This window comes from Mustela putorius, unplaced genomic scaffold (genome assembly GCF_011764305.1).
Source record: "Mustela putorius furo isolate JIRA1106 unplaced genomic scaffold, ASM1176430v1.1 tig00000275_pilon_pilon_pilon, whole genome shotgun sequence".
NCBI classification, from domain to species: Eukaryota; Metazoa; Chordata; class Mammalia; order Carnivora; family Mustelidae; genus Mustela; species Mustela putorius.
In genome coordinates, this window is record NW_025421341.1 from 17,942,805 (window position 1) to 17,966,056 (window position 23,252).

General features: G+C 35.8%; 1 protein-coding gene across 2 annotated transcripts in view; it reads left to right on the plus strand.

Annotated features, from left to right (window-relative positions):
• SPAG16 (sperm associated antigen 16) overlaps positions 1-23,252 on the plus strand; it is a 1,017,727-nt gene that overhangs the window by 52,712 nt on the left and 941,763 nt on the right. For both annotated transcript variants that reach the window (XM_045078716.1, XM_004767008.3), the window contains 2 exons: positions 12,831-12,900; positions 19,507-19,613. In XM_045078716.1, the coding sequence (XP_044934651.1) occupies positions 12,831-12,900; positions 19,507-19,613 (177 nt within the window). The remainder of the gene's footprint in view (positions 1-12,830; positions 12,901-19,506; positions 19,614-23,252) is intronic.

The window sequence follows — 23,252 nt, forward strand, 5'->3', positions numbered from 1 at the left end:
GAATTGTATTATTGGTAATACTGCATAAAATGAGTTTAACAATAATTTACATTTTTATAGCATTATATATCAAAACTTCAGAATTTCATCTCATTGCTTTTTTTAATCCAGCCCCTCTCCCCAGCATCCCAACAGAAGGGACAACTCTTGGAGTGCTTCATGCTAGATTTAGGTTGCTTCTACTTCGTATCCTGCCACAGGCCCTGCTTTTGCTACCTATCTTATTCTTTTTATTCCCTGGTCTCACACTTATTTCACTATTATCCTTCTCCAGGGAGGAATCCATCTATGATCTGGTTATATATCCCCAAAAGATCATGACACCTCTGACACCTCTGACAGACCACTCACACTGAGTTTCACTATTGGAGACTACTAGGGTCTTCCAGGAATCCATACTGGCAAGTGTTTACACTCCTCTCTCGATTTTTGATTTCTGTACTTGCACCTGTCCTACACTGGATCTATACTTATCTTATGTGTAATTAGGGCTAAGTTATCTTCCTGAAAAGCCATCAATTCCTCTAATTTTTTTTTAAAGATTTTATTTATTTTTTTTTGCCAGACAGATCACAAGTAGGCAGAGAGGCAGGCAGAGAGAGAGGAGGAAGCAGGCTCCCCACTAAGCAGAGAGCCCAATGCGGGGCTTGATCCCAGGACCCTGTGATCATGACCTGAGCCGAAGGCAGAGGCTTTAACCCACTGAGCCACCCAGGCGCCCCCAATTCCTCTAATTTTAATATGAGTTGAATTTCTGAGGTTAGATCAAAGGTCATTTTGAGAAGACTTTTAGGTCACATATACTCTTTGGATTTCAGATTGTTTCTTATTGGTTTAGTTAGAAGAACTAAAGATTGGGAGAGTATGTATGAATTCCAGCTGAGCTGCACAGTAGCCATATGAGCATTCAGATAATTTTACTTATATTCTTACTATTGAACAGAGATCAAATTACTTGCCTTATGTTTTTTTAAAAATTATTTTTATTAACATATAATGTAGTATTTGTCCCAGGGCTGCAGGTCTGTGAACCATCAGGCTTACACTTTTCAAAGCACTCACCTAGCATATACCCTCCCCAATGTCCATAACCCAGCCCCTCTATCCCTATCCCCCCACGCCCAGCAACCCTCAGTTTGTTTCCTGAGCTTAAGGAAGGAAAAAAATGAAACAAGATAGGATCAGGAGGGAGACAAACCATAAGCGACTCTTAATCTCACAAAACAAACTGAGGGTTGCTGGGGGGAGGGGGTTTGAGAAAAGGGGGTGGGATTATGGACATTGGGGAGGGTATGTGCTTTGGTGAGTGCTGTGAAGTGTGTAAACCTGGTGATTCACAGACCTGTACTCCTGGGGATAAAAATATATGTTTATAAAAAATAAAAAATTAAAAAAAAATAAAATTAGAAACCAAAAAAAGAAAAACAAAAAAACAAAAAAACAAACTGAGTCTTCTTTGCAGAAATGTCTGTTCATGTCTTCTGCCCATTTCTTGTTTGGATTATTTGTTCTTTGGGTGTTGACTTTGGTAAGTTCTTTACACTTTTGGATGCTAACCCTTTATCTGATACGTCATTTGCGAATATCTTCTCCCATTATGTCAGTTGTCTTTTGGTTTTATTGACTGTTTCCTTTGCTGTGCAAAGCTTTTGATCTTCATGAAGTCCTAAAAGTTCATTTTTGGCCTTGCTTCCTTTGCCTTTGGCAACATTTCTAGGAAGAAGTTGCTGCAGCTAAGGTCAAAGAGGTTGCTTTGTCTAAGAGTAGTTGACCATGGAGTAGAGTCTATTTCTGAACTCTCTATTGTGTTCCACTGATCTATGTGTCTGTTTTTGTGCCAGTATCATACTGTCTTGATGATTACAGCTTTGTAATAGAGGTTGAAGTCTAGAATTGTGATGCCACCAACTTTAGCTTTCTTTTTCAACATTTCTGTAGCTATTCAGGATCTTTTCTTATTCCATATAAATTTTAGGATTATTTCTTCCATTTCTTTGAAAAAAATTGATGGTATTTGATAGGGATTGTGTTAAATTTGTAGATTGCTCTAGGTATCATACAGATTTTCACAATATTTTTTCTTCCAGTCCATGAGGATGGAACATTTTTCCATTTCTCTATATCTTCCTCAATTTCTTTTTTGAGTACTTTATAGTTTTCTGAGTACAGATTCTTTGCCTTTTTGGTTAGGTTTATTCCTGGTATCTTATTGTTTGGGTGCAATTGTAAATGGGATCGAATCCTTAATTTCTCTTTCTTCTGTGTTTTTGTTGGTGTATAGAAGTGCAACTGATTCCTATGCCTTGATTTTATCCTGACACTTTACTGAATACCTGTATGAGTTCTAGCAGTTTTGTAATGGAGTCTTTTAGGTTTTCCACATAAAGTATCATATCATCTGCAAAGAGTGAGAGTTTGACTTTTTCTTTGCCAATTCAGATGCCTTTAATTTTTTTGTTGTCTGATTGCTGAGGCTAGGACTTCTAGTACTGTGTTGAATAGCAGTGGTGATAGTGGACAGCCCTGCCATGTTACTGACCTTAGAGGGAAAGCTCTCAGTTTTTCCCCTTTGAGAATGATATTTGCTGTGGGTTTTTCATAGATGGCTTTGATGATATTGAGGTATGTACCCTCAATCCCTACACTGTGAAGAGTTTTGATCAAGAAATAATGCTGTACTTTGTCAAATGCCTTTTCAGCATCTATTGAGAGTATCATATGGTTCTTGTTCTTGCTTCTATTAATGTGTTGTATCACACTGATTGATTTGCAGATGTTGAATCAACCTTGCAGCCCAGGAATGGTCATGGTGAATAATCCTTTTAATCTACTCTTGAATCCTGTTGGCTAGTATTTTGGTGAGAATTTTTGCATCTGTGTTCATTAAGGATAATGGACTGTAATTCTGGTTTTTGATGGGGTCTTTGTCTGGTTTTGGGATCAAGGTAATGCTGGCTTCATAAAATGAGTTTGGAAGTTTTCCTTCCATTTCTATTTTTTTGAATAGTTTCAGGAGAATAGGCATTAATTCTTCTTTAAATGTTTGGTAGAATTCCCCTGGGAAGCTGTCTGGCCCTGGGCTCTTGTTTGTTGGGGAATTTTTGATGACTGCTTTTATCTCCTCACTGCTTATGGGTCTGTTTGGGTTTTCCATTTTTTCCTGGTTCAGATTTGATAGTTTATATGTCTCTAGGAATACATCCATTTCTTCCAGATTGTCAAATTTGCTGGCATATAGTTGCTCATAATATGTTCTTATAATTGTTTGTATTTCTATGGTGTTCATTGTGATCTCTCCTCTATCATTCATAATTTTATTTCTTTGGGTCCTTTCTCTTTTCTCTTTGATAAATCTGGCCAGTTGTTCTATCAATCTTATTAATTCTTTCAAAGAACCAGCTCCTAGTTTCATTGATTTGTTCTACTGTTCTTTTGGTTTCTATTTCATTGATTTCTGCTCTGGCCTTTATTATTTATCTTCTCGTGCTGGGTTCAGGCTTTCTTTGCCGTTCTTTTTCCAGCTCATTTAGGTGTAGGGTTAATTTGTGTACTTGAGACTTTCTTGTTTCTTGAGAAAGGCTTATATCTCTATATATTTTCCTCTCAGGACTGCCTTTGTTGTATCCCACAGATTTTGAACCATTGTGTTTTCATTATCATTTGTTTCCATGAATTTTTTCAATTTGTCGTTAATTTCCTGGTTGACCCCTTCAGTCTTTAGTAGGATGCTCTTTAGTCTCCACTTATTTGGGTCCTTTCCAGTTTTCCTCTTGTGACTGAGTCCAGTTTCAGAACATTGTGGTCTGAAAATATGCAGGCAATAATCCCAAGCGTTGGTACTGGTTGAGACCTGATCAGTGACCCGGGATGTGGTCTATTCTGGAGAATGTTCCATGTGGACTAGAGAAGAATGTGCATTCTGTTGCTTTGGGATGGAATGTTCTGAATATACCTGTGATGTCCATCTGGTCCAGTGTGTCATTTAAAGCCTTTGTTTCCTTGCTGATCTTTGGCTTAGGTGACCCCTCATTTCAACAAGGGGGGTGTTGAAGTCCCTTACTAATATTGTATTATTGTCAATGTGTTTCTTTGATTTTTTTATTGATTGGTGTATATAATTGGCTGGTCCCGTGTTAGGGGCATAGATATTTAAAATTGTTAGATCTTCTTGTTGGACGTTTTTAAGTATGACATAGTGTCTTTCCTCATCTCTTAGTATAGTCTTTGGCTTAAAATCTAATTGATTTGATATAAGGATTGCCGCCCCAGCTTTTTTTTTGATGTCCATGAGCATGGTAAATTGTTTTCTACCTCCTCACTTTAAATATGGTGGTGTCTTTGGGTTTAAATGAGTTTCTTTTAGACAGCATATTTGTGGGTCTTGTTCTTATTTCCATTCTGATACCCTGTGTATTTTGATTGTGGGCATTTAGCCCATTTCCATTCAGCATAACTATTGAAAGATATGAATTTAGTGCCATTGCATTAGCTGTAAGGTGGCTGTTACTGCATATTGTCTCTGTTCCTTTCTGATCTACTACTTTTAGTGTCTTTCTTTGCTTAGAGGACCCCCCTTTCAATATTTCCTGTGGGGCTGGTATGGTGTTTACAAATTCTTTCAATTTTGGTTTGTCCTGGAAGGCTTTTATCTCTGCTTCTATTTTCAATGACAGCCTAGGTGGATACAGTATTCTTGGCTGCATATTTTTCTCATTTAGTGCTCTGAATATATCATGCCAGTTCTTTCTGGCGTGTCAGGTCTCTGTGGATAAGTCTGCTGCCAATCTAATATTTTTACCATAGTATGTTACAGACTTCTTGTCCTGATCTGCTTTCAGGATTTTCTCTTTGTCATTAAGACTAGTAAGTTTCACTCTTAGATGATGGGGTGTGGACCTTTTTTTTTTTTTTTTAATTTTGAAGGGGGTTCTCTGTGCTTCCTGGATTTTGAAGCCTGTTTCCCTTGCCATATTAGGGAAATGCTTTACTATAATTTCCTCCAATATAACTTCTGCCCCTCTCTCTCTTTCTTTTCTGGGACCCCAATTATTCTAATATTGTTTTGCCTTTTGGTATCACTTATCTCTTGAATTCTCCCCTTGTAGTCCAGTAGTTTGTCTCTCTTTTGCTCAGCTTCTTTATTCTCTGTATTTTGTCTTCTATATCACTAATTCTTTATTTTGCCTCATTTATCCTAGCAGTGAGAGCCTCCATTTTTATTGCACCTCATTAATAGCTTTTTTGACTTTGACTTGGTTAGATATTAGTTCTTTTATTTCTTCTAAGGGATTTTATTTCTCCAGAAAGGGATTCTCTAATACCTTCTATGCTTTTTTGGAGCCCAGATAACACCTTTAATTGTCATTCTGAATTCTAATTCTGACATATTCTTAATGTCTTCCTTGATTAGGTCCCTAGCCATCAGTACTGCCTCTTGTCCTTTTTTTTAAATTTTTTAATTTTTTTCCACCTTGCCATTTTATCCAGATAAGAATAGATGAATGACAGAACAAAATATTAAAAGAGTGGCAAAGTCCCCAGAAAAATGTACACTAACCAAATCAGAAGAGACCTGAAACCCGGGGGACAAGAAAGGGAGAAAAAATTTAAAAAAAATCTATATTAGACTGGTAAGTAGAACAGAGCCACTCACTTGATTTTGGGTGTATTCTTGTCTCTTAGAGGAAAATACCTCCCAAAATTTTAAAGATTTTTCATATATATATATATATATATATATATATATGAGAATAAACACTATGAAGGGATGGAATATGAGTGTAAGGTAGAAATTAAAAAACATTCTAAAAGGAGTTGATACATTGGTTGGAAAAAAAAAAAAAGAGAGAGAGAATATGATGGCGGAGACTAGAACAAAGCCATGGGCTAGATTTAGGGTATATTTTGATCTATTAGAATAAACTGTATCCCAGTTTTTTAAAATTTAGTTTAATTTAATTTTTTTTTCAGTGTTCCAAATTCATTATTTATGCACCACATCCAGTGCTCCATGCAATATGTGTCCTCTGTAATACCCACCACCAGGCTCACCCAACCCCGCCCCACCCCACCACAGCACTCAGTTTTTTCCTCACAGTCCACAATCTCTAATGGTTTGTCTCCCCCTCGATTTCCCCCAACTTACTCTCCTCTCCATCTCCTAATATCCTCTGTGTTATTCCTTATGCTCCACAGTAAATGAGACCATATGATAATTGACTCTCTGTTTGACTTATTTCACTGAGCATAATCTCCTCCAGTCCATGTTGATACAAAAGTTAGTTATTCATCATTTATGATGGAGGCATAATACTCCATTGTATATATGGACCATATCATCTTTATCGATTTGTTTGTGGAAGGGCATCTTGGCTCTTTCCATAGTTTGATTACTGTGGCCATTGCTGCTATGAACACTGAGGAACAGATGGCCTTTCTTTTCACTACATCTGTATCTTTGGGGTAAATACCCAGTAGTGCATTTGTCTTACACCATACACAAAAATAAACTCTAAATGGATACAAGACCTCAGTGTGAGGCAGGAATCTATCAAAATTCTACAGGAGAACATAGGCAGTAACCTTTTCGATTTGGCCACAGCAGCTTCTTTCAAGGCATGTCTCCAAAGACAAAGGAAACAAAAGCAAAAATGAACTTTTGGGACTTCATCAAGATCAAAAGTTTCTGTACAGCAAAGGAAATTGTTCACAAAACAAAGAGGTAACCTACAGAATGGGAGAAGATATTTGCAAATGACACTACAGACAAAGGCCTGATATCCAACATCTATAAAGAACTCCTCAAACTCAACACATACAAAACAGATAATCACATCAAAAAATGGTCCGAAGACATGAACAGATACTTCTCCAAAGAAGACATACAAATGGCTAACAGACACATAAAAAAATGTTCTTCATCATTAGCCATCAGGGAGACTCAAATCAAAACCATATTGAGATACCACCTTACACCAGTTAGAATGGCCAAAATCAACAAGACGGTAAATAACAAGTGTTGGGGAAGATGTGGAGAAAGGGGAATCCTCTTACACTGTTGGTGGGAATGCAAGTTGGTACAGCCACCTTGGAAAACAGTGTGGAGATTCTTTAAGAAATTAAAAATAGAGCTACCCTATGACCCTGCAATTGTATCTCAAAATTTTAAAGAAAACACACACACACACACACACACACACACATATATAATAAGGTTAAATACAATGAGGGGATAAAACATGAGTATAACAATGAAAACTTAAGATTTTTAAAAAATATATTGATAAGATAAAAATAGTTAAACATTAAAAGAGGAAAGGAAAAATTTAAAAAGTAAAATAAAAAAATAAAATTAAAACACATTTTCTTTGATAGACTATAGGATCATGGGGAAAAAGCCATGAATTCTATGTGTTGCTTTCCCCTAGCTCTGGACTTCTGAAGTTCTCATTGTTTAGTGAACTTGATTTTGTCTGGATATTTTTGCTGATCTTCCGGGGGATGCTCCTGTTGCAGTGATTCTCAAATGTCTTTGCCCGAGGCAGAACTGCACTGGCCTTGCCAGTGGCCAGGCGAGGTAATAAACTGAGGTTCACTCTCTGTAGCTTTAGTTCCCTAAATGCTTTCTGTAGAGCTTTGGAGGATGAGAATGAAAATGGCGGCCTCTCAACATCTGGCTCCATAGGATCCAGAGATCTGGGCCCCACTCCTCAGTGTGCCCTCAGAGAAAAGTGGTCAGTCCCTCCCGTCTCCCTGGTCTCTGGTTGCACTCTGTGCTCACCCAGCCCTGACTGAGTGTTTCTATCTCTGGTGCATGGCTCCATTTGGAGTCTCCAAACCCAGCAAGTTCCTGCTGCTCACTCCCATGCCACTCCTCTTCGAAGAGGAAGGAGGGGTTTTCTCCATATCTGCTACTTGTGGGGTCCCTGCTATAGGAGCAGTGGTCCAACTGTGGCTAGGACCATGGTTTAAGGTAACGCCAAGCTGAGAGCTCACTCCTGAGCTCTGTCTTTGTAGCCGGCTTCCCTACTCTGATACCTGGCAGCTTTGCCACACTTAGATGCCCCTAGTCTTTGTGGTCCCCTAGTGTGGTCTTGAGACCACACACTCCCTATGAGGGCTTTGCCACTGCTTAGCCTCTGGAGTGATGTCCTTTAGTGGAGCCAACTTCTAGAAATTCTGATTTTGTGCTCTGCTGCTCTCTCATTTGCTGGGAGTTGGCCCCTCCCTCTGTGGTTTATCTTTCTATATGTTGCCTGGGATTCACTTCTCCACATATTCTACCTTCTGGAAAGTGGTCAATTTTCTGTTCCTAGAATTGCTGCTATTCTCCTCTTCTATCTCCTGTAGAGTTTGTAAGTGTTCAGAATGGTTTGATAACTCTCTGACCAAACTCCTGGGATATAATGATATTTCATTCTCCTACTCCTCCCCCATCTTTCTTTTTCCTGATTCCCCTGCACCACTCTTAAGCACTTATTATTTTTTATTACATCTCTATTTTCATTGTCTGTTTAATTTCAGCGATGCTCTGAGAAGTCACTTTTTTTTAAATTTATTTATTCACTTTAGAGAAGTGGGAGGGGGCAAAGGAAAAGGGAGAGGGAGAATCTCAAGTAGTGTCCCCACTGAGCATGGAGCTCTACACGAGGTTCAGTTTCACAACCCAGAGACCACGGCCTGAGCCAAAATCACAAGTTGAATGCTCAACCAACTGAACCACCCAGACACCCCTCTTAGAAGTCACTTCTAACCAAAACTTTTGGGTATATACTTGAAGCAGTAGGAAGTGTCTTATAATTTTTATCTGTGTTCCTAATCATCACTTCTTTAAAACCTTCTCTTAATGAACATTTAGCTCACTTTCTCTTTAAATATATAGATCTCTCTAATATCTTGAAAGAAGAAAGGTTAGAATTTAGAATTTTTTAGTGATTCTCAGTTTCTATATAAAAGTGAAAGTATACTGGAAGATGACAAAAATCTAAAAGGAGTATCTGTTTTCAAATTCTTTTCATTAGTAATGATGTAGCAACTTTCAAATTTATTTAAATCTTATAGAAAAATCTATTTTGTTTTGCAAAATTAGTGAAAATGTTGTAAATTCTGAATTATAGTCCTATGAAAATATATGTAATTTGTGTGGTTGTGTGTATGTGTGTGTGTGCATAAAGTTACATTTTATCTTTTTTTGGGGTCATGATTCTCTAATTCAGGAGGCATTCTAAAAATAAATGTATGTATTTTCTAGGTCAGCTTGCTAAGAGAATCTAGAAGTAATGACACTCCAGTAGCAAATAAATATACCTGGTGCATGGATCTCTCTTTCTAATACCATTCTCCAATAAAAGGAAGCTAGGACTCCTTGGAGAAGTGGCTGATTATAGGCTGGGCAGGGAAGATACAAAATGAACCTGGAACATTTGTCCCATCTTGTTGCACTAGAATGTTAGGAGATACTCAGAAAGAGAGAGAGAAGGAAAGAGAAAGGAAGGAAGGAAAGAAGGAAGGAAGGGAAGGGAAGGAAGAAGGTAAAAGGGAAGGGACTGAAGAAAATGTTAGGGTATATCAAGGGACAAAGGAACTGTGAGGGTGCTTCCTAAGTGGACCAACAACCACATTTTGTTTGGATGTTGAGACTGACTGTGCTATACACACAGCAAGAAGGTATGCAAACATCTACATTGTATAATTGAACTCTGAGGGGAGAGTGGCACAAGCCTTACATTCAGGCCTGAAATGTCTTGTTAGTACTAAGGAGACTGGCTTATGGTTTTTGTTGTGTTTAGGGTTTAGGAGCAGGATGAGAGTTCCTATATGGGAGGAGAGGCTTATATGGTTTGGCAAAGAAGGGAGCAATCTAGTCTTTCATATCAGCCTACTCCTAAGGGAAATAGGAAGTTAAGGCTTAAAAATGGTTAGCAGTCTAGCATCAAACAATGGAGTCATACTTATTATAGGAATCATCTTGAAAGAGCTCCCAGTGGTCACATTTTGAACAATTTGAGCAACAAAATAAATAATACAGTATGGGATTATAACCCAGAGTATAAAATAAATATCTGAGTTCATATGGATATAAATAAATGGATGAGTATATAAATGGTGAGAAATAAAAATATTTCTCTCAAAAAAGAATCTCAAATGATATATGTAGACAATCTTTCCCTCAAGGAAGTGGAGCTTAACACCCCAGCTGTTCACTGTTGGCTGAACTAAATGACTTGCTTCCACAAGTACATTGAAAATGGGGGAAAGACTAATTTTATAGTAGAGAAACCTGGCAAATATTACTTCAGGAAGGTGATCAGGGTTAACATCATCTATCTTTAATCATGTTGATATATTCTTGATGAGCTATTAATGACACTCCTACTCTGTGATCTTCCTCCTCAAAACGGTAACTCCTATGTAATCATGAGAAAACATGAGACAAACCCAAATGTATTGACATGCTCCAAAATATTACCTGACCAATACTCAAAATTGTCAAGGTCATCAAAATGAGGGAAAGTCCAAGAAACTCTCCCAGTCCAGAGGAAGCTAAGAAGACATGATGACTTTGATAAGTTCTTGATAGATTTTAGATACTAGCCTTTTATCTGATAAGACATTTTAAATATCTTTTTATATTTTGTCAGTTGTCTTTTGGTTTTGTTAGCTCTTTCCCTTGCTGTGCAAAAGCTTTTTATCTTGATGAATTCCCAGTAGTTCATTTTTGCCTTTTTCCCTCTTGCTTTCGGAGACATGTCTTACAAGAAGTTGATGCAGCTCTCAAGGATTTTGATGGATTCCTGTCTCACAGTGAGGTTGTCTTTCATCCATTTTGCATCTATTTTTGAGTATGGTGTAAGGAAATGGTCCAGTTCCATTCTTCTGCATGGGGCTGTCCAATTTTCCTGATACCATTTGTTGAAGAGACTGTCTTTTTTTCCATTGGATATTCTCTCCTGCTTTGTTGTAGATTAGTCAACCATAGAGTTGAGGGTCCATTTCTGGGTTTTCTATTCTGTTCCATTGATATGTGTCTGTTTGTGAGCCAGTACCATACTGTCTTGAGGATTACAGCCTTGTAATAGAGCCTCAAGTCCAGAATTGTGATGCCACAACAGAGGAGCAGAGGGGAAAGGAGGGGAAAAATAAAATGAGACACAATCAGAGAGGAGACAAATCATAAGAGGAAACAAACTGAGGGCTGCTGGATGGGAGAGGGGGTGAGGTATGGGATAATTGGGTGATGGACATTTAGGAGGGCACATGATATAATGAGCAGTGAGTATTATATACAAGTGATGATTCACTGAACTCTATCTCTGAAATGAATAATATACTATATGTTAATTAATTGAATTTAAATAAAATAATAAAAGAAGACAGGATGACAATGTAAGATATCTTGGATGGGATCTTAGAACAGAAAAAGGATATTAGAAAAATTTTGGGGAGCCTGGGTAACTCAGTCAGTTAAGGGTCTGACTCTTGATTTTGTCTCAGGTTATAATCTCAGGGTGGTGAGATAGAGCCCTGCATTATGTCCCTGTTCAGCATCAAGTCTGATTGTCCATCTCCCTCTCCCTGCTTGTACTCTTTCTCTCTCTCTCCAATAAGTAAATTAAAAGAAAAACCTTAATGAAATTAGAATGCAATATGGACATTGTTAGTAATAATTATCAATATTGTCTCATTGTATCAAACACACTATGGTAATGCATGATGTTAGCAATGGGAATAAGGTGCTGGTGTACAGGAACTCTGTTACATTTCAGCTTTTTTTTTTTTTTTAAGATTTTATTTATTTATTTGTCAGAGAGAAAGAGTACAGGCAAGCAGAGTGGTGGGTAGAGGCAGAGGGAGAAGCAGGCTCCCTGCGGAGCAAGGAGCCTGATGTGGGACTCGATCCCAGGACCCTGAGATCATGACCTGAGCCGAAGGCAGCCGCTTAACTGACTGAGCCACTCAGGTATCCCCTACATTTCAGCTTTTATGTAAATCTTATGCTACTCTAAATAAGTATATTTAAAACTTCCATAATCCATTTGACATCCAAAGAATAAATACACATTTTTAACTTTTTTTTTTCCAGGCAGGCATTTCATGAGCACTAATCTATAGGTTACAACTTATTATTTGTTATTTCTATTAATAAAGGAATGTTACTACTCAGTGATAGTAGAAAAATGTGTGTATCCGTATATAATTAAACAGATGGTTTTTGTGTTGGTATAATCACATACAGTGAGGGATGAGAGAACTCTTTAAGGTTGAGTTTTTAATTCAAGACTATTGTTCAGGAAATATAGGTAAATTATATGCCACCAAACTAACAAATGTTCTTAATTATAAAACATGTTTAATAAAACAAGGAGTATCTGTGGGCGGAAAATGAGCTAAGAGTTTCAAGAAAAACAAGTCTCTTCATATTTTACTTCCCAACTAATACTTTCCTCATCTTTTATAAATAGAAAGATAAATTAAGTTGTTGTGAAGTAATTTCAACAGAGGAGAAACTTCTTTCAAAGTAGAGTACTGAATAATTATCATTCAAAGTGTACAATAAGTATTCTTGATTCAGGAAATGATGCTGTGAAATAAATGTTTCAGATGTTTATTTATAATGGATACCTAATAATCACCCATGGAATTGGATTTAAACTTAAAATTATATTTTTCTTTTGTTGTAATTCATGTTTCAAAAATTTTTGATATGTAGGAATTAATCCTAGAGGTTAATATTTTTATATCTTGCAGTTGATATTTAAACATTGCATTTTGTTTTGTCGTTTTTGGGTCATTTTGTATATAACCCTATATCTTTTGATTTTATTTTTTAGATTTCTGGGCTTCAAGCAACACTGAAGCATATGGAAATAGGACATAATTACCATGCTTCTGAAATTAGAGGTAAAAGTAAAATGTGGTAAAACTAATTTAATATTGGTTGGTGATTTTTAAATCTTATCAGTGCTCCAGATGTTAGAGATACTTAAAAGTGAATAAATGATATGGTAACTATTTCATAAATTAAAATGTTAATGAAAAGATCAAGAGGGATATAGATACAGTACTGTACAGATTAATTTTAATATGAGTAAACTATAATGGGAGGACTTCTGTTTCTGGCCATGTTGGAGTATGTGGTACCAGACTAACCTTCATTCAGTAAAAAAAAAATCTCTATAAGCTGTCAATAAGGCAGCTACTTTTAGGCATTGGAAAATAGCACAAGTCACAGAAGGCAAGTGACAGAAGGAAAATTTTAAAGTTGAGATCCACCATCACCATGGCTTCGTGCCTGTGGAAATTTCCAAACCAAATTCCATGGAAATGGAGGTCAAGAAGAGCATGCCAGTTCTGATGAACTGAAAAGGCAAAGATCATAGTTGACATTTATCAAAGTGACTAAAATCTGTAGGAAAGTGCACCAGATAAAAGGGGGCTGCAATGAGCAGTGGTCCAGTTTGTGAGGAAGTTTACTGTGAGTCCTTAGTTGGTAGCCAGGCTATACATGTAGACTACCAGAGACTTACTAGAAAGAGAAGATTTTATAGGGTTCAGAGGGGAATGGGGACACTAGAAGTCAGAGATGGGAGACATTGGAGTTCTGTCCATGACTGGAATGAAGAGACCTCATTAACATCTTGGTAACACATATTAACATTTAATATAATCATATTAACATAACATTGTCCTGCCCTATAAAACCAAAAAACAAAGTTTACATAGAATTTCTAGGGAAGGGGGCATCTGCGTGGCTCAGTGGGTTAAAGCCTCTGGCTTCGGCTCAGGTCATGATCTCAGGGTCCTGGGATCAGGCCCCACATTAGGCTCTCTGCTCATCAGGGAGCCTGCTTCCCTCCCCCTCTCTGCCTGCCTTTCTGCCTACTTGTGATCTCTTTGTGTGTGTCAAATGAATAAATAAAATCTTAAAAAAAAAAAAAAAGAATTTCTAGGGAAGACAAATTGGAGTTTGAATCTTGCCAAGTTAGAGAGCCTTGGAAAAAATTTAGGGCTTTGCATGGATCCACTTTAACAAAGCATAAAATTAAGCCTCGAATTTCAAGGTGATCATCAAAAAAATTAAACTGCCTGCTAGAATAAAAATAAATATCCTGTAAAGGAAGGCAGTTGGCCAGAGTCTTTATAATCTATTATCTATACTGTGTAGTATGTAATTAAAATTTTCTGTACATGTTACAGAAACAGGAAAAAGTAGCCCACAATCAAGATAAAAATCAGTAAATGGAAACCTATCCTGAGATGGCCCAGGTGTTGAATTTAGCAGATAAAAATGCCAGAGCAGCTATTTTGAATATGACCAAGGACTTAAAGAAAAATATGACATTAATTAAGGAGATAGGGAATCTTAGCAGATACACAGAAATAAAAAAAGGAAGTTGAAATTCTATGACTGAGAAATATGGTAGCTTAAATGAAAATTTTATAGTTCAGAACAGATTGGAGATGGCAGAAATGTCAGTGAATTTGAGACTTCAATTAAAATACAGTCTAAAGTAAGATCTGTGATGTTTTGAAGTGGCTTTTGGTCAAAAGGAATAAATTTTGACAACACAAAAAAATAAATTCTTTTAATTATATAATCCCAAATACCTGAATAAAATGAATTCCTTAAACTCCAGACTGAATAATTTTATGATTTTTATAAACATGCATTCTAGTGCTAGATATGGGACTTGCTGTACCTTTTCCCAAGCTTCTGGTTTAAGCATTTGGCTCTGTCGTGTCAGACTGTCTCATCTCCCTGATTGTCTGATCAACTTGGAACCTTACTTAGCCAAGAACTCTAATTTGAAGAGAAGTTGATTTATTGGTGAACTGGTTGTCTCTCATAAATACTGTCATCCTTCATGATATGAATTAACTCCCCCTCCATTTGCTTATTTTAGTTTAATTTTTAAAAACTCTATCAACCTGTCATCCATCCAAAAGTCTACCATTTATTTTAGACAGAGGTTGGTATGGCAGTAGAGATTCTTAAAATTTAATATTATTCACTCTGTACTTAGGGAACAATGAGTTGATCATCATTTACTCTGAATTTTGGGAAAAAGACAATTGTTATTCAATCCAAATTTAGGGATAAGACAAAAATTGAACTGATTTGGAGTAATCAAATAATTATTAATATACCATATTTTTTATTATCAAAGTGATATGCCTATTTTAGAAATTTTTAAAATGATGAACTTTGGGCGCCTGGGTGGCTCAGTGGGTTAAGCCACTGCCTCCGGCTCAGGTCATGATCTCAGGGTCCTGGGATTGAGTCCCGCATCGGGCTCTCTGCTCAGTGGAGAGCCTGCTTCCTCCTCTCTCTCTGCCTACTTGTGATCTCTCTCTGTCAAATGATAAACTTTATTTTTTTTTATTTTTTTATTTTTTTTAAAGATTTTATTTATTTATTTGACAGAGAGAGATCACAAGTAGGCGGAGAGGCAGGCAGAGAGAGAGGAAGAAGCAGGCTCCCCGCCGAGCAGAGAGCCCGATGTGGGACTCGATCCCAGGACCCTGAGATCATGACCTGAGCCGAAGGCAGCGGCCCAACCCACTGAGCCACCCAGGGGCCCCTGATAAACTTTATTTTTAAAATTATCCATAATTGTACTACCCAGAGAGAATATTATTAATACTATAGTACTGAACTTTCTCATCTAAAAAGGTTTTTAATTCTACATTTATTCTTGTATGGTATGTAGAATAATAGAAAAATTCCTTAATGAATTATTATTGATTAGATATTTAAAGGGACAATTTTGTACTATTTTTCTTCATTGTTATGAAATATAATATATATCAAATATTTACAAGAAACTAATATTATGTATTTAATATTATGTATTTTGAAACACTTTAATATTATGTATTTTGAGATAAAAGCAGTATTTGTACAAATTACTTAATTTCAAATAAGTTTATCAATATGCTGATTTTGATATGTTTGTGTTATTAACTTATATTACTTTGCGTTCTTATAAGGTCACAGTTTGAATGCAATAATTCCTATTTCCAAAACAGGTTTAGAAGATATGTATAATTGTATTTTAATATATCTTATAACTTATGATAGAAGATTTTGAATTCAGGATGAACATCTAGAAACTGGAAGTGTTAGATGAAGTGAAAAACAACTGTGAAAGCTGACTTCAGATGTTCATACAGGAAAAAGATGTCATATGGAGTAAAGCAAAGTATTCCATAAGGTTTTTAGCTTAATAAATTACTGCTTTTAAAGTTGGCATTTGTTGCTGCTCAGAATTGCATTATAAGATACCAATTTCATATGACTATATGGAATATATGGCCTAGGTTAGAAAATAAAATTAAAGTAAAAATGGGGGTGCCTGGGTGGCTCAGTGGGTTAAAGCCTCTGCCTTCGGCTCAGGTCATGATCTCAGAGTCCTGGGATCGAGCCCCGCATCAGGCTCTCTGCTCGGCAGGGAGCCTGCTTCTTCCCTCTCTCTCTGCCTGCCTCTCTGCCTACTTGTGATCTCTCTCTGTCAAATAAATAAATAAAATAAAATAAATTAAAGTAAAAATAAAGTAAATTTAAAGAAAAACCTCTTCCCCTTTACCTCTATTTGCCTTTTTCTGAATTACAATTAGATATGTGCTTGATTTCCTCATTTTAGCTTACATATGATCTAATCTCTTAGATATTTTCTGTTTAGCCCTCTGGGCCAAATTGTGGATAATCTCTTCAAAACCTTTTTCAATTAAATAATTCTCTTTTCAGCTGGGTTTAATCTGAAGGAGAATTATTGACTGGCACAATGTAGGTGCTTATGTATTTATTTTGTTAAGTCAGTATATTCATGCATTTAAAATTTTATTTTTTATTTATTTATTTTTTAGTATTATGTTCAGTTAACCAACACATAGTACAGCATTCGTTGTTGATGTAGTGTTCAATGATTCATCAGTTGCTCATAACACCCCGTGCCCACGCCCATCACTCAGTTGCCCCATCGCCCCCCCGCCCCCCCCATCCTCAACCCTCAGTTTGTTTCTCTGGAGTCAAGAGTCTCTCATGGTTTGTCTCCCTCTCTGATTTCTTCTCACTCAGTTTTCCCATGCTTCCCCTATTGTCTTCTAGTTTTGCACAGTTTTAATATTTAATGAAGGGCCTGAACATATTCAATGAATGTGTACATACATAAAGAATTGTTAAAGGATGAAATATAGCACTGGAGGTACAATAGACAAAATTTCTATAAATGCAAAAGTGTTTCTTTGATGTTTGCTTCATTTCTCTTTAAAAATTATACTTTAAGATGTTGATTGTGCCCAAATAAAATCTGGGAAACTGCACAGCCCCAATCAGTAATATAGGCCTATCATTAATAAGCATTAGGTGTGATAAACATAAAGATGCTATGATAGAGACATGGAATTCACTAGGATATTACTAAACATTAAGAAGCACTATATGGAATTTGAGAATTATATGCGCTTAACCATGAATGTCATAGACTTTAATGTCTGAGCCTCTTATTTGTTCTGTAAATCTTTATGCAAGTGAAAGTGATGTTTATCTGATGGAGAATGGAAATCATGTTTGTACTTGCTACATCAGGAAACAATTGAGAAGTGTTATTTCTCTGCTAATTCCACATGTATTCTGCAATGTTTATTCTCATGTTTTGGTTATAAGTGTTGAATATTTTCTAAAACATGATTAAGTGTGAACTTTTGTAATTTCATTTTATTGTGGGAAAATTACATATACTTACAAACCAAGGCTTTCTTAGTTTTTGACTTTGATTTATTATCCTTAGCATTTTGTTTGTTTGCTTCTAGATTTTTATTTCTCTTATGAAGTGGTGCTTAGTCATGTTTTGCATGCTACCTAAGATCTGCTCATGTTCTTATTTTAGAACTACCTGCTGGGGGGCGCCTGGGTGGCTCAGTGGGTTAAAGCCTCTGCCTTTGGCTCAAGTCATGATCCCAGGGTCCTGGGATTGAGCCCCGCATCGGGCTGTCTGCTTGACAGGGATCCTGCTTCCTCCTCTGTCCCTCTGCCTGCCTCTCTGCCTACTTGTGATCTCTGCCTGTCAAATAAATAAATAAAATCTTATAAAAAAAAAAAAAAAGAACTACCTGCTGGAATCCTGGGTTTCTCTACTGCTTTCTCATTGCTTCCCCTATAGATATTATTATATATATTTTTCTTATATATAAAGGAGAACAAAAGGTAGTGACCTTGATGGGGTTGTTGACAGGATTTTATGAAATTATACATGCAAATTGTTTCAACCAGTGGCTGTTATGTAGTAAAAAAAATCAATGGGGCATAAATGCTAATTATTATTATTTTAAATTATTATCATTATCAGGATGTCACTGTTGGTTGTTGAAAAGGAGATGATAATAAGAGAGAACTAGTAGTAAAAATTTTCACTAATGGAAGTGAAAATTTTTTTAAAATGAAAATGTAATTGTTGCCTTTCCCCCACACTTTGACTTCCCAGATGCTGTGGGGCTCTAACTGTTAGCACCATTCAGGGAGGATAGGTAGTCTGGACACCCAAGTGTTTGAAGTCTTCTAAGTACTTTCATGTAGAACTGTGTTATTCAATATTTTGTTTTAGTGTTACTGTCAGGGTTATTTTGGAGATTTTCTCCTATGTCCGAAACTGGTACTGAATAGGAAAAGTCAGATTGGTAAGAATCTAAATGCCAGCTATATGCTCCCTTGCCTTTATTACCTTAGAATTTTTTAAGAGTGTGGACTCATCAAGAAATTTTTGTGTTTATCTTTTCTCTATTACAAATCTAGTGTTAATTTAGAACATTTAGTTATTTCTTTTATTTCAGAGTTAATCATTATAATTTTAGTAATTATTTGCAATTAGTTTCCTGTTTAGAAATGAAAGAGGAAATAATGTATACCTAAGTAGGTATATGTATGTGGAAGGATGTGTAAAAGAAAGACTTTCCCTGTCACTTTTATTTTTCCCTCAGTTGGTTTTTAGTAGGATTGTTCTTTATGTCCAGGAGAGTTTGGAGACTAATGTTACAACCCATTGGAATATTACCTAATGTTTTCCTTTCTGTTTTTCTCAACATTGGGAACCATAAAGAATAATATTTTATTAATACAACATTCTTTTAAAAATCCATTATTTATTATCCAATTCCACCTGGGAAGTTTTGTCATTGCTTATCATTCTCTCCTTGACCCTTTTCAACTTTACTTGTATACACATTAAACCTCATGACAGGAATTGGATATAATGTAATGCAAGATTGGCTGCTATGATCTCTAACTGGTTCATCATGCCATTTCACTGACCTTGCAGTAATGACACCCTGAATTTTGGGGAAATAAATTTGATAACTCACTTAAAACATTTTGTCGTATTTTAATATTATTAGTTTAATGCATTAAAAATACATGTATCGTTATGACTTTGGCTTTCATATGTTTGACTAAAGTATATTTATTGTGGAGAAATAGTATAGATACTAAGAATAAATTGTGTTATCTTGTAGTTCCTAATTCTGAAAAAGAAAATGCACCAGAAGGTCCTACTCAGAAAGGTCTTCGTGAAGCCAGGGAAAAAACCAAATGTAAAACAAGGATAAAAGATAATAAAAAGGTATGACTTTTTGTTCTTATTTCCATTAATTCCTGCTTAACTCTCAAATATGCAGATCCATGAATTCATATGGTAACATTATTTTATTGGAAGAGGAATTTAGAGGTTATATTTTCCAAGCCCCTTGGTTTATAGATAAACATGGAGGTCCTCAAATGTTGACTAATATGTGAGGGACATACTCTTATTGGCGGCAGAGACAACTTAGTGAATCAGTCTGCTACCTACCCCAACTTAATCGCAGGCATGTGTGCTCACTTACTAAGTTTTCTGCTTACTCTTTCCGAAAAAAGTAACTCCCACATCATGCCTTTCTTTTTTCATCGTATAACTTTAAACTTTTCTTAGTTTTCTTTAAAAGTAGAATGGGAAGAATGATGGCCCACTTAAGAATCTCCTTTTATCTGAGTACCTTTGCTTTGCAATCAGGCTGGTATTTAAATACTTACATAATGATGAAAGAAAATGTGGTATTAAAATGTGTGGTCTGAGATCAAAAATGAGGAAGGGAAAAAAGCTCATAAAACTGTAAGAGGTTTAATTTCTTGTTATGAAATTTGCATGAATGTCTATCTGAGGTAATGAATTTTCTTACAAAGTACATGTTGTTACCTGTAAGTTCTAAAATAGCTGATATTTATTTACAAATGAAAATACTTAAATTATAATATTTAGTAGTAGTAATTCTATAAGAACAATAGATTTTTATGAGTTAAAATAATGTAATAAACCTTTTATTTAGCTAATAATATCAATAAACTTTTTTTCTTCAACGGTATGCATTAGAATCCAATATTATACATTACATTGAATAAACTAAACAATTTTAGGTTATACTTAGGCTTTGGCAATTACTTTCTTAATATTCAGATTAGGATTTTACTCTTCCTCTATTACCATTATTAATTTAGGATTTATGGTGTTTGGGGTTGATCTTTTTTTGTCAGCCTGCCTCTAGCTTCCTTGTGCCAGTGGTCTCCCATCAGGATGGATCTTCTGTTCTTGCCACCTTAAAGCTTTCTCACTCCTCTGTTTTTGAGTCTCTGCTGAATGCAAGTAGTGGTTGTGGCTCACTCTCTTGCTGTCATCAAGTAGTTCTTGTTCTCATTTGGGAATAGAAGAACACATAAATCACCTCAAATAAAGAAAAAAAACAGAGTTAAGAATTTTCTGTGTGATGGTGGCTATTGTCATTAGGAACATTTTCATCTTCTTATGGCATAGGCATTCTCTTTAAGGTAGCAAGTCATTCTTAGAAATGATTTGTTGATTCATTAAGTGCTTATGGCTTATAAAACTTTACATTAGTAATGCAAAGTTGGCTTTTTGTGTGGCAAAAAGCTACTGAATATAGGATAAACATTTTTAATATTTATGCATAGTATATCTTTTTCAGTGCATTAAAATATTTAACATAATACCTACAACATGATAGAAAAATTTGGGCATTACAAAAGTGATTAAGTACAGAATAAAGTGAATTCCTCCCCCTTACCAAGTAATAATTTTTGTTAATATTTCTTTTTAAATTTTTTTCCCTGCAAGTTTGTACTTTGACTGACATCTTCCCAATGTCCCCACCCTCCAGCTCCTGGTAATCACCATTCTACACTTCGCTTCTATGAGTTTTTGCTTTTTTGATTCACATATATAAATGCTATCATATAGTATTTATTTTTCTCTGACTTGTTTCATTTAGCATGATATTCTCAAGGCCCATCAGTGTTGTCAAAAATGGCAGAATGTCCTTCTGTCTCACAGCTGAATGCTAATCCATTGTGTGTGTGTGTGTATATAGCTAATCCATTGTGTGTGTCTGTGTATGTGTGTATACACATCACATCTTGTTTATTCATTCATCCATTGACATATGGTTAGTTTGTTTTTATATTTTGGCAATTATAAATAATGCTATAATCAAAGGGAATGCAGATATCTTTTGGAGATCTTGTTTTCATTTTTTTTTATCTATATTCAGAAATGGAATTACTGGACCATATAGTAGTGCTATTTTTATTTTTTTGAGGAACTCTCATACGATTTTCTATAGTGGTGGTACCAGCTTACATTCTCTTCAACAGTGCACAAGGGTTCCCTTTTCTCCACATCCTTATTGACAGTTGTTATGTATTGTCTTTTTGATAATAGCCCTTGTAACAGGTATGAAAGGATATCGCATTGTGGTTTTGATCTCCATTTTCCTGACGATTAATGATGTTAAGAATCTTTACATGTACCTGTTGGCTATTTGAATGTATTCTTTGGAAAATATTTATTTCATTCTTTTGCCCATATTTTAATTGGATTATAGTTTTTTTGTGTTACTGAGCTGTGTGAGTTCTTTATGTATTTAGATATTTATCCTTTATTAGATAGGTGGCTTGCAAATATTTTCTTCTATTCAATACGTCACCTTTTCATTTTGTTGATTGTTTCTTTTGCTGCACAGAGGCTTTTTTGGATATAATCTCATTTGATTTTTGCTTTCATTTCTTGTGCTTTTGGTGTCATATCCAAAAAATCATTGACAAGACCAGGATCAAGAAGTTTTTTTCTCCAGGAGTTTTATGCTGTCAGGTATGATGGTTAATGAGTTTTGAGTTAGTTTTTGTGACTGGTGTAAGATAGGTATACAGTTTAATTTTTCTGTATGTGATTATCCAGTTTTCTTAAAACCATTTATTAAACAGACTGTGCATTCCCCATTGGAATTTCTTGGCTCCTTTGTCAAATGCTAGTTGACCGTGTATATGGGAGTTTATTTTTGCACTCTCTATTCTGTTCCTTTGGTCTGTGTGTCTATTTTTATGTCAGTACTATACTGTTTTGATTACTGTAGCTTTGTAGTATGGTTTGAAAATCAAAAGTGTGATACTACCTCCAGCTTTTTTCTTTTTTCTTGGGATTGCTTTGGCTATTTGGGTATTGCAGTTTTATACAAATTTTGGGATTTTTAAAAAATTATTTTTATTAACATATAATGTATTATTTGCCCCAGGGGTACAGGTCTTACACACTTTCATTTCTTGCTTTCATTTCTTGTGATAGTCAGGCTTACACACTTCACAGCACTCACCATATCACATACTCTCCCCAATGTCCATAACCCAACCACACTCTCCATAACCCCCACCTCTGCACCCCTCAGTTTGTTTTGTGAGATTAAAACAAAATTTTGGTTTGTCTCCCACCCAATCCCATCTTGTTTCATTTTCTCCTTTGCTGTCTCTCAAGCCCCCATTCTGAGGAATTTGATGGTAAATTCCTCATATCAGGGAGATCATATGATAATTGTCTTTTTCTGATTGACTTATTTTGCTCAGCATAGTATCCTCTGGTTCCATCCATGTCATTGAAAATGGCAAGATTTCATTTCTTTTGATGGCTGCAGAGTATTCCATTGTGTATATATACCACATCTTCTTTATCCATTCATCTGTTGATGGACTTCTAGATTCTTTCCATAGTTTGGCTATTGTGGACATTGCTGCTATAAACATTAGGGTGCATGTGCCCCTTCGGATCACTACATTTGTATCTTTAGGGTAAATACCCAGTAGTGCAATTGCTTGGTCATAGGGCAGTTCTATTTTCAACATTCTGAGGAACCTCCATGCTGTTTTCCAGAGTGGCTGCACC